General features: G+C 34.6%; 1 protein-coding gene across 3 annotated transcripts in view; it reads left to right on the top strand.

Annotated features, from left to right (window-relative positions):
- GLCCI1 (glucocorticoid induced 1) overlaps positions 1-13274 on the top strand; it is a 105887-nt gene that overhangs the window by 80237 nt on the left and 12376 nt on the right. For 2 of the 3 annotated variants that reach the window (XM_060196171.1, XM_060196173.1), the window contains exons 4-6: positions 1254-1370; positions 3880-4032; positions 11833-12043. In XM_060196171.1, coding sequence (XP_060052154.1) covers positions 1254-1370; positions 3880-4032; positions 11833-12043 — 481 coding nt within the window. The remainder of the gene's footprint in view (positions 1-1253; positions 1371-3879; positions 4033-11832; positions 12044-13274) is intronic. The other variant, XM_060196172.1, reaches the window with a different exon arrangement.

Here is a 13274-nt window from a genome sequence, read left to right as displayed (position 1 = left end):
GACAAAATAGGTCCACTATCTAGGTGAACTGTCTTGCCGCCTGTGATTTCACTCTTAAATTTGAGAGTGTTATGATTTCATTTACAATAAGGCACCAGATTCTTATTTGAGTATCTTAAAATATTTAAATGTATGTTTGTATATTTAACAAGCATATGTATTTGTTTTTAAAAGTTATGTGAAAATAGATAGCGAAGTGTTCATGAATAGATGAATGGGGAAAGTATATATTTATATACACATGTATATAAATTATCTTGTATAACACATATGCGTAGCATATATACATATTTTGTAACAACATTGATGAGTCTTTAGGACCCTATGCTCAGTGAAACAAATCATATAGATTAAGATTATATGGTCTTTCTTATATGTAGAATATAAAAGGATCATAGAGACAATAACCACACAAAAGTGGTGGTTACCAGGGATTGTTGTATGGTAGGAGAAATAGGGTTTGTCCAAAGAATCTACATTTCCAATTATGAAATGTGTAAATTCTGGGGATTTAGTGTACATTTTTATTATATTTATATATCATATACATCAAATTTGCAAAGACTCTAGATCTTAAATGTTCTTACCACAAAGAAGAGAAATAGTAACTAAGTAACGTGATGGAAGTATTAGGTAGCATTGTAGTAATAGTCATCTTGCAATATGTAAGTATATTAAATCAACACGGCCTACACCTTAAACTTACACAATGTAACATGTAAATTTCATCTCAAATTGAGAAACAAAAGTGGTATAAAAAGTAATATAAAGATATTAAATACTAGTAAATTATTAAGACAAAATACCTTGATTTTCCTCAACACTGTTGGATTTACAGTTAAAATTTTTTTTTTTGGCAACTGATAAGTCAACCAGATCAAGTTTTTTTATATATAAGTTGGGAATTCAGAAACTTGTATTTTCCCTATATTAGGAGCGTGGGTTTGACTTTAATCAACAGTCATGTGAAGCATTAGTTTTTTACCTTAGAAAAAGTGTTGAGAGAAGACAACGTACTTCACACTACAAAAGTAAAATATGAAACAGTGATATTTAAATCGAGTGTCTGGAGTATATGTTTTATTTAATCTTTTCAGAAGTTTTCATTCACAGAACTGTGGAAGATTAATTCCGTGTAGCATACTATCCCTTAAAACTTTGAGAAGAATCATTTATTGATATCCAAAAATAAATGCGTAAGAATTGGTATTCACTTTTGTGCACTTCTTGCTCTCCCTCCTCTCTTCCCAAAGCAGATCGCCAAACTGAGGCAGCAATTACAAAGGAGTAAGCAGAGCAGTCGGCACAGTAAAGAAAAAGATCGTCAGTCACCTCTTCATGGCAACCATATAGCAATCAATTACACTCAGGTAGGCTGAATTTTAATTCATATTTTAATAATTTCTTTTCAAGGGTTCATTATAAAGGAAGAACCATCATTTTTGAGTTAAAAATTAAGGGACCAGATGGCGGCATACCATTTTCCACTTGTCGGTGGTAAGCTTTGAGTGGGTAGAGCAGTGCTGCAGATCTCTCACACACACATGCTCTCTCTCTCTCTCTCAATATTCATCCTTCTCTTTTTGGCTTATTTCACTTAATATAATTCCTTCAAGCTATTTTTTAATGAAAATAAGGCACATCCTAATATTATTACTTGCACTTGCAGTGCAATCCTAAAAATAAAATACCACAAATATTTCTGTTAAAAAAGAATCACGTTATAGATACCTAAATTATTGATGCTTTTAAATTTATAGTTTAGAGGTTCCAAATAGGGCAATTAGAAAGAGAAATGATAATTACTGCTATTTGCTTATGGTATTGTAAAGGTTAACAAGCCAAAGTAGTAATAGAATTATAGCTAAAATGGAAATTTCCACTATCATAAAATGTTGGTGAGGATAGGAACATTTAAAACCACCACAGACAAGATAGTACACTTTGTACACACAGCTTAGTATTTTACTAAAAAGCTAAGCACATACTGATTCTATAGCCTAGAAATTCATGTGTTTTTTTTTTTTTAAACCAGAGCACTGTTCAGCTCTGGCTGGTGGTGATACAGGGGATTGAACCTGGGACTTTGGAGCTTCAGGCATGGGAGTCTATTTGCTTAACCATTATGCTGTCTACCCTCTGCCCAGAAATTCATCTTTGATATTATCTACAAATAATAAAAATAGAAGTCCACACAAAGATTTGTACATTACTGTATATGAAGACATATCTCATAATTGTGAAAACATAGAAGCAATTATCTTTCAACTAGGGAATAGCATTGCATACATTCCTATAATATAATACTACTCAGAAATACAAAGGAAGGTAAACCCTTCTGCTTACAGCAGCATTGACAAATCTCAGAAACATCATGCTAACTGAAAGAAGATAGGGACTAATGGCTATATACTGTGTAGTTTGTAAACTTAAGATAATATTGAAGATATGAACTATAAAATAGAGGCATAAGTGAAAGCTGGTAATACATCCATGCCTGAAAAAACTCAGTATTTTTCAAAATGTAAATTATTCAGAACTAAGGTACAAGCTGCATTCTGGTGAAAATATTAAAGGAATCATTTTATCACATGAAAAGTTATTTTCAAAGGCCATATGGCAAAGCAGTACTAATAGAAAATAAAGCTTGTGTTACTAGGGAAGTAACTCAGCTGGTAAAGTCTGAGACTCTTGGTTCAGTCCCTGACACTGTACTGAGTAGTTCTCCCTCTCCCTCTCCCTCTCCCTCTCCCTCTCCCTCTCCCTCTCCCTCTCCCTCTCCCTCTCCCTCTCCCTCTCCCTCTCCCTCTCCCTCTCCCTCTCCCTCTCCCTCTCCCCCTCTCCCTCTCCCTCTCCTCCCTCTCCCTCTCCTCCCTCTCCCTCTCCTCCCTCTCCCTCTCCCTCTCACTCTCCCTCTCCCTCTCACTCTCACTCTCCTTTTCCTCCTCCCTTTCTCCTGTATGTGAAACTCTCCCTTATAAGACAAGGAAAAGAAAATCATAAACATGTAAAGAAAATTTGAAAATGTTTTACCAGAAAGGTGTACTTACATATATCTATGCTCATAGAAGTACAATTTGGATTAGCTCAAACAGAAGTAAAGGAGATGACTTTCTTAAGACACTCAAGTGTCAGCATCTGGGTTGCTTTCAACTTTGTATTATAGATAGGTGCAGATATGTCTCTTTGGATAAGTTTCTTTGTTTCTATTGTATATATGGGAGAAAGAACTCTCATGTTGGTGGTGAAAATGTTCAATCCTTGTGGAAGACTCATCAGAATGCTCTCTCTTCCATTGAAATAAAATATCTTTAAAAAAAATTCTTACAAAAGACTTTTGCAAGTACATTTATTATGCTGAGTATTATAGAATTTAACATAGCCATTGACCTAATGTAGCAAAATTTCTTTTATTCTTCTTAATTTACTAAGATTTATTTATATTGAGAGAGAGAGAGAGAGAGAGAGGCAGAATGAAAGATCCAGAGCATCATTCTGACATATGTGATGCCAGGGATCAAACTCAGGACCTCATCCATATGCTACCTTCCAGGCAATAGGGAAAAAAATCTTCTAAGCACACAGAAAGATGTGAGTGTAACAATGATATACTTTACCTTTTCAGTAAAATCAGAAAAGTGGGAAAGGTTCTGTTGTGCTGAAGATTCTGTCCCCATTTTACTGAACATTACAGTTATACTTTACACTTAACATCAAGAATTGCTTTGACTCTATAATCTTAGCTTTTCTTGCTTTAGAACAAAAACTTCTGTATGTGTTGTATTTAATCTGAAGTATCTAAATAGCTCCTCACTAAGTTTTGAGTTTATGATTTAGTAGGCTCTTTTGTTCTTGATTTATTTGGTCAAATCATTGTAGGTTACTGGATCAAGATCCATCCCTATGCCACTGTCAAATATATCAGTGCCAAAATCATCTGTTTCACGTGTGCCCTGCAATGTAGAAGGAATAAGTCCTGAATTAGAAAAGGTATTCATTAAAGAAAATAATGGGAAGGAAGAAGTGTCTAAGGTAAGCTTATATTTTCCTTTTTCTGATAACACTTACTTAGATGTAGTTCATTAAGTTAACAATTTTCCCCACTCACTGGTTTAAAAAAAAATCAGTGATCTTTTTTTTTAAATACTTATTTTATTTATTTATTCCCTTTTGTTGCCCTTGTTGTTTTATTGTTGTAGTTATTATTATTGTTGTTGTTGGATAGGACAGAGAGAAATGGAGAGAGGAGGGGAAGACAGAGAGAAGGAGAGAAAGATAGACACCTGCAGACCTGCTTCACCGCCTGTGAAGCGACTCGCCTGCAGGTGGGGAGCCAGGGTTCGAACCGGGATCCTTATGCCCGTCCTTGTGCTTTGTGTGCCACCTGCACTTAACCCGCTGCGCTACAGCCCGAATCCCATCAGTGATCTTTTTTAAAAACATATTTATAGAGTTGTGTAGCCATAACAGCAGATTATACAACATTTGCATCATATCCCAAAGAACCTCCATATCCTTTACCAGCCAACTCTTGTTTCCCCCAGTACCCTCTGCCTAATTTGCTTTCTGGTTGTATGGATTTACCTGTTCAAACATTTCATATAAATATAATAATATTTGACCTTTGCTTTTTTTTTTTCACCTAGCATAATGTTTTCAATGTTAGTCCATGCTGTAGCATATATTAGAACATCATTTTTTTCTGTTGCCAAATTATTATTTTTTTAATTTTATCTAACCAGTCATCAGTTGATGTATATTTGAGTTGTTTATGCCTTGGGATTATTTTGGAAAAAAAAACACTGTGAGACCTATATATAGTTATTTATTTATTTATTTTGCATATGTTTATTTATTTTGGAATTGGCTAGATTGTAACTCTTTAAAAAAAATTATCTTTATTTATTGGATAGAGACAGCCAGGAATTGAAAAGGAAGGGAGTGGTAGAGATGGGAAAGAAACAGAGAGAGACACCTGTAACACTGCTTCACCACTTGCAAAGCTTTCCCCCTGCAGGTGGAGGCTGGGGGCTCGAACCCGGGTCCTTCTTCTAGCGTTTGCCAACCCGGGTCCTTGTGCATTGTCACATGTGCACTCAACCAGGTGCGCCACCACCCAGGCCCAGATTGTAACTCTTGAGAAATTGCCAGACTGTTGTTCTAAAATGACTGCAATCTGCCGTTTTACATTTGTACCAGTAATGTATAGAAAATCCAACTTTTCTATGTCTTCACCAACATTTGAAACTATCTTGGCTTTTTAACTATTCTCCCCCTAGGGGGTTGAATGGTAGCCAATCATGGTATTCATTTTTCTTTTTTTGTTGGCTGATATTTAAGCAACTTCTCATGTACTATTTTTCTCATTGTATATTTCCTTCAGAAAACTACTTAGATTTTTTTCCCAATTTAAAAATTAATCTATTATCTTTTAATTTATTGGTAAACTGTAAAAGTTCTTTATTTTGTAAATACAAACCCCATTATAATTTATCCGGTATAAATGTTTTTACTCTTGAGGGTCACCCTTTCACTCTTTTGGTTATCTTCTTTGAAGTACATTTTACATTAAATCCACTTTATTTTTTTCTTTTGTGGTTAGTACTTTAGATGTCATAGCTAATAAACTACTGCCTAATGCAATATCACAATGGTGTATTACTGTTTTCTTCTAAAAATGTGATAGCTTTAACTTTCTTTTTTTATATATATATTTATTTATTCCTTTTTGTTGCCCTTGTTGTTTTATTGTTATAGTTATTATTGCTGTCCTTGTTGTTGGATAGGACACAGAGAAATGGAGAGAGGAGGAGGAAGACAGAGAGGGGGAGAGAAAGATAGACACCTGCAGACCTGCTTCACTGCTTTTGAAGCGACTCCCCTGCAGGTGGGGAGCCAGGGCTCGAACTGGGATCCTTACGCCAGTCCTTGTGCTTTGCATCACCTGCGCTTAACCCGCTGCACTACAGCCCAACTCCCAGCTTTAACTTTCTTATATTTAATTAAAATCATTTATTTTTAATGAATAATAAATGATTTGTGAATTACCATTGTCCTATAGAAGTAATATGAATATCATATGTGGTTATTTATTTAAACACATTATTATGAAATACTAAACAAAATATTAAGTAGTGTTTTAGCTATTTAATCCCTTAACTAAAGTGTACTTTTAAAACTAATCACAAAATCCAATTTTGAAAAATTAAAAAAATCATCTTTCAGTTCTCAATATTGCATAGCAGATGACTATTATTCATAGTTTCTTTTACATCCTTCAATGTCAATGTTGTGTGTGTACTGATATGTAATAAATTCAGTGTTATGAATGAACCATCATTAATAAATTACTTACTGATAACCATTTAAATATTTTCTACTTTTTATCATCATAAGTAGTTCTTCAGAAAATCTGTACCCTTGCCATTTCTTACTGGTTAATTTATTGGTCAAAGCATCTATCTATATTAAATTTTGCTAGAGTGCTAAAATTATACTTCCAAAAGATCATTCCATTTTCTACCCCTAAACATTTCATGTTAAATATTTATTCAGTCTATTATTTTATAAAAGAGTCATTTGGAAATTATGCTGCGTTTTAGCAGTTTATCAAGTATTTTTGTGCTTTAAGTGACATTTAAGATCAGTAGGGAACTGAAATTAGTCTGCTTTTGAGAATGAGATAAGTAGTTACACATTTTTTAAGGACATCAAAACAAAAATACTAAAACATAAAACTTAGTGACACATTTCTGCTTTTAAATAAATTATATTCTACTTTCATAATAAACCATTTCAGATTTATTCTTGAGTAACCTAAACTTATAACTAAGATATTTAAAACTTTTTGATTTATGATTAAGTATGTCTCAAAGTTCTAATAAATAAAAGTGTCATTACTACGTAGTGTACCAATAGCTAAAAATGGAAAATTGCCCTGTTAAATATATTGATGTTCCATGCTGTTATATTTTCCACTGTTATTTATTTATATACACAAATTTATGAAATATATTTAGTTTTTCTTAGGTATTCTATCCCTTTCCACAATAAAAAAATATGGGTCAAAAATTGATATATATAAGCTAATTGTAGATTAAGAAATGGGAATGCAAAGGGATTGTGTTTGCTGAATAGGATATGAACAGAAGATACTCAAATTCTTTCTTTTCAGCATTTTTATCTGAGTTCATAAGTTTACAGTACAGTTGTTGACACATGACTTAATGGTAACTCAAATTCTTAAACTTTTTTTGGTACAAATTTACACATCCCCAGTATCCACACTTTTATTAAAATGACATTTCCCTTTACAGAATGATCAGAGTTTCAAGAAATATCTCTATCATGAAGTTCTCAACATGTTTTCCAAAATGATCTTTCTTTATGGTTTGCCTTATGAACGTGCTCACCGATGTCTTATTTTGCATACAATTTTATCTAAATAGAAAATACGTCAACAATTTCTCCTCTTTCATCCTAAAATTAAGTATACAATTTAAATTATGTTTAAATAGTCACACAGTTAAAATCTAAATTTAGTTAAATGCAAGACAAAAAATGTTAAGTAATAAAAACAAGTTTTTGTGTTTGATCAAGTAAATATTCATTTGAGAATATTGAATTGGAAAGTTTCACTTTTTACAAAATGGATATAATATTAAAATTATATTATATACTACTCTATATATATAGAGTAGTAATCATGAAGTTATGAAAAACCATGCAACTTAGATGTAATAGATTAGCATAGATAATGAAGTTTTTACTACATACTAGTAAATTTTAGCCTTCATTTATTGATTATAGAAAAATTGGGGGGCTGACTAGGCAATGGTGCACATGCTACCATGCCCAGGGACCAGGGTTTAAGTCCCCATTTCCCACATACAGGGAGAACATTTCATGAGCAGTGAAGCAAGTCTGCAGGTGGCTATCTCTCTCCTTCTCTATTTCCTCCACCCCCTCTCAATTCCTCTGTGTCCTATCAAATAAAATAGAAAGAAGGAAAAACTGGCTTCCAAGTACAGTGGATTGACAGTGCTGACACCAAGTCCCAGGAATTAATGACTTAATTCCATTTTCATTTTGATGAGAATTTTTCTTAAAATTCTGAAATAACAAAAGTCTTTATATGAGGCCCCAGGATCTATCTCCAGCAACAGTAACAAAACAAACAGGAGGGGGTCTGGGTGGTGGCACACCCGGTTGAGAGCACATGTTATAATGCACAAGGACCCAGGTTTGAGCTCCCATACCCCACCTGCAGGGGGAAAGCTTCACGAGTGGTGAAGCAGGGATACAAGTGTCTATCTCTCTCCCTCTCTGTCTTCCCATCCCTCTTGATTTCTGGCTGTCTCTATCCAGTAAATAAAGATAATTTTTAAAAAAAACTTTTTTTTAAAAAAAAAGGACTTATAAAAATAAACAGGAACTGGGAAATGCCTCACCAGCAGAACACATACTTTACTATGTCCAAGGATCTGGGTTTAAGCCACTAAATAAAGGCACCATGCAAAGGAGAAGCTTCATCGGTGTTGAAGCAGTGCTTTGGTATCTTTCCTCCTCTTTTTCTCTCCCTTTCTGCCTTTTATCTTCTGTCTGGAAAATAACAAAAGCAAAAACAAAGGAATAGATTATGGAATAAAACAAATGGAATTGTTCAGACAGGAATCCCTAGTGAAGCCCTGAAGGCAAAATAAAACAAACAAACAAAAAAGTCAAAGAGCAATGAATGGTAAGAATAAGTTGTAAGTAAACAAAGAGCATATTGTTTATTTTCTGGAGTATCCCGAGGTATTGTTTACATAAGAGCAAAGTTTACTTTAAATGATAAAGAATTTGAAAGATAGAATGTCATCAGTTGCTCTTACTTGCATATAAATGAAACTGGAATAAGAACTATCTTTATAGCAAAAACAGAGAAGAAACAGTTAACAGCACAGGAATTCTGTCATTTATTTATTTATTTTCATTTTGTGTATATGTGGGTTGGTAACCAGAGAACTAGAGTATCATATATGTGGTGTTAGTTATATATGGTACCAGGGATCAAACTTGGGCCTCAGGTATGCAAGTCTGGTACTCTGTTTTCCTAAGCTTCTTCCACAGTGAGTCTATTGCTATTTAAATAGCAATATTGGGCTAATTTACTCCAAGATCTCAAGTCAAAAATACATGATTCTATTGTTATATTTCATTTTAAACTATTTTTGTCAAACAGCAAAATTACAAGTAGTCCTACTTAGCTGGGTGCCAAATTAGTTGAATTGTTCTGAGTTGTCTTAATTTTTTTTTCTACTGAATACTAATAGAATAAACCTCTTTAATAGAAATAGGTAATTTTCAAAGGAAATATGTCTCTTTTCTCTATCTTTAAAAATTAAAATCAGAAAGAATGAGCAAAAAAAATCTTTACCTGTGAATATAAGATTTCATTTTTCTTACTAACAAGTCAGTGCTTACTTGAGCAGTCTCACTAATTGACTTAGCAAGTTTTTATCGAGTGTCTGCTATGTCCGACACACAGTGCTATGTACTAGGAATGCTTTATTAAAAGAGGCCACTATTCCTGAGGAGTGAGTATTCTGGGAAGTGCTAACTACACAGGGTACTATGAAATTTAGTTTATTCCTGGTATTTTATTTTCATTTTTGGATGTAAGTTGACTATTTAAGCACTAATTTTATTACATCAACTATTCTTTGGTGAAGGCAGATCATATTTATATAATTCATAATAAATTCACCAGATTTTTTAAATAACTTTTTAAAATAACTATTGGGGGAAGTAATGATTTAAAAGCCAGTTATGACATATAGTCTTTTTCTGTGGTGATTTTGTCAAGTCACTTTATTGGGGGGGTCAGTGGTTTACAGTATAGTTGATGCATGGGAACAATTTCTTATCTCCCTGTAAATAGTGTCTGCAAAAACATTCTCACCCCCAACTTAGACCCTTTTTTACTATCATGGATCAGGGTCCCAAAACCCTCTTCATCCCCTCTTTTCCAGAGTCCTTTGCTTTGCTGGAGTATACCACACCCAGTACAAATTTTACTTTGTGTTTGCCTTTTCAGTTCTTGATTAAGTTCCACTTATGAGTGAGATCATCTGGTATTCACCCTTTCTTTTTGGCTTACCTCACTTAACTTGATTCCTTCAAGTTTCATCCAAGATGAGGTAAACAAGATGACTTCATCATTTTTGACAGTGGGATAGTATTCCATTGGTTCTATATATATTCTTAGCTACTCATCTGTTGCTGAGCATCTGGATTGTTTCCAAATATTGACTATTACAATTTGCTCTGCTATAAACATGGGTGTACATAGATCTCTTCAGATAGGTATCTTTGCTTTGGATATATACCCAGAAGAGGAATTACTGGGTTGTAGGGTAGATCCATTTTTAGCATTCTGTTGAGTCTTCAAACTGTTTTCCACAGAGGTTGAAATTGTTTTATTACCACAAGCAGTGTAGAAAGGTACCTTTTCTCCCACATCCTCATCAATACCTGTTGTTTCTGTCCTTTTTAATGTATGACATTCTCACAGATCTTGTTGTCTATTTGTATTTCTCTTATCACCGGTGAACATTTTCTCATCTGTCTGTTAACCTTTTGGATCTCTGTTTTAGTGAAGTTTTATCCTTGTCCTCCCCCTGTTTTTATTGGGGTTGTATTGGCATATAAAGATCTTTTGCCATTCCATAATGGAGACTTTTCAATTTTATGTAGTCTCCTTGGCTTATTTTTGTCTTAGTTTCCCTTGCAGTTGCATTTGAGTAATGTTTTTAAAGCTTACATTGAAAATATTTCTGCCAAAGTTTCCCTTTAAGTATTTTTTTTTCCTCCAGGGTTATTGCTGGGCTCGGGGCCTGCACCATGAGTCCACTGCTCCTGGAGGCCATTTTTTCCTCCTTTTGTTTCCCTTGTTGTAGCCTCGTTGTGGTTATTATTATTGCCATCGTTGATGTTGTTCGTTGTTGGATAGGACAGAGAGAAATGGAGAGAGGAGGGGAAGACAGAGAGGGGGAGAGAAAGACCTGCTTCACCGCTTGTGAAGTGACTCCCCTGCAGGTGGGGAGCCGGGGGCTCGAACCGGGATCCTTACGCCGGTCCCTGCGCTTTGAGCCACATGCGTTTAACTCACTGCACCACAGCCCGACCCCCACCCTTTAAGTATTTTATGGTTTCTGGTCCAACATCCAAATCTTTGATCCATTTGAAGCTTGCTTTTGCATAAGATGAAATGTAGTGGGCCAGTTTCATTCTTCTACAAGTTTATACCCAGTTCTCCCAACACCATTTGTTGTAGAAACTCTCCAATTAATGTATTTGAGCCCCCTAATGAAAAATCAGATTTCTGTAGGTATGGGGGCCCACATGTGTAGTTTCTTATCATCCAGTAGCAGGTGACTGCCTGCCATACCCATCACCTCATGTTTTCCTCTATTATATCCACTGAGCTGCCACCTTCTATTCCCTACCACCACCATATCTCCCATACCCCCCATTAACCCTTTAGAGTACTGGGCTCTGCTGCAATAAGTCATAGCAAAGCTGAGTTTCACCCTATGTGTTTTTCTGTCTTTTATCCTTTCTTTTTTCCCTCTATTCTTTGTATTTTTAAACTTAACTATTTTGAAGTAGATTATTCATTTAATGAATGTACATAAATTTATAGAAGGTGCAAAATTGGTGTCTTTACACTCTGGAGAATCAGTTTAATAGTAGTGGAATATGAAAGATTTTTTAAAAAGTTCCATGTGCTTCTTATATGAACTGAGTATATGTTCTTTCATTCATGTTGTTTGGGTTTTTTTCTTACAGCCTTTGGATATACCAGATGGTCGAAGGGCTCCACTCCCTGCTCACTATCGGAGCAGCAGTACTCGAAGCATTGACACTCAGACTCCCTCTGTCCAAGAGCGCAGCAGTAGCTGCAGTAGTCATTCACCTTGTGTCTCCCCTTTTTGTCCCCCGGAATCCCAGGATGGTAGCCCTTGCTCAACAGAAGATTTGCTTTATGATCGTGATAAAGGTGAGAATGAAATCATCTACTTAGGGTTTGTAAGAGGACCTTATTCATTATATTTTATTTGTCTCAGACCATTACACCATTTTTTTCCTTTATTGAATGATAGGATTGGAAAGAATTGATTACTCTAGGCTTGTTTGTTCATTGGATTCATATACCCCCTTCTTTGTGACTCTACAAACATCTTCCATAAATGTGTCAGAGAAGCACAGCGCATGGTTCTAATGGCTAATGAAAATAATGACACAAAGTGTATACTATTTTGCTTCATATAAGTTTTTTTTTCCCTCAGTATCATCCAGAGATAATGATGTTTATGGTACAGTTTATATTATACCTAAAGTTGATTTTTTCAGTCAGATTGAATTTCAAGGAAATAATTTCTAAAATTTCTGATGGAAGAATGAGTATATTTTTAACCAAATAGATAAGCTTTAATAAGTACATACAGGATACCAGGCACTATATTGTGATATATAGTTAAATTATTAACTCACACTGGTATGTTATGGTATATAGGTGAATTATTAACTAACACCAGTAAGAAAGGAGACCTTTTCTGGATTTTTGCTGCCTGTCAGGCCCTAACCTGCCTCTTCATATTTTCTTGCCCTTTTGTCAGACACATGGCTACCATTGCTTTTTCTCTTTCAGTTTCTGCTCCACTTAGACCTCAATACAGAATGCTACATAAACTGTCCATCTTTTACCTTCCTAGCACCCTTGAAAAAATACTGGGCATATCACACACATTCATTACCTCTCACTCATCATAAAGAAGTGAATCGGGCAGCAAAAAATTTGAAAACTAAGGAAAGTTCATTTATAGAATCCTTAAAAAATATTTTGGCCAATTTCCTAATTTTGATCCCTATTCCGTTTACTTTGCTTTATTTGGGGGATTTTCATATGTAAAGTACGCAACTCTTAGTGCACAGCCCAGTGACTGTTTGTATACATATACCTTTATGAAGCCATTGTCTAGATCAAGATACGGAAATGTTTGTGCATCCTAGAACATTCCCTTAACCCTCTTCCCAAATTGTCCATTCCCTCTACATATGAGATTAACCACTATTCTGACTCATGGTGCCATAATCTTCTACTTTTTTCTCCTTACTGGGTTTCACTGAAATAGAATGGCAAAGTATATATTCTTTTGTGTCTGGTTCTTTCACTTATCACTATACTTAACACTGCTGAGATGTTAAATGGAACTACTTTGGACTTTATT

The sequence above is a fragment of the Erinaceus europaeus genome, chromosome 8, assembly GCF_950295315.1.
Source record: "Erinaceus europaeus chromosome 8, mEriEur2.1, whole genome shotgun sequence".
Lineage (NCBI taxonomy): Eukaryota > Metazoa > Chordata > Mammalia > Eulipotyphla > Erinaceidae > Erinaceus > Erinaceus europaeus.
The sequence above is the reverse complement of the archived record's forward strand: the minus strand, read 5'-3'. Positions and strand labels throughout refer to the sequence as shown.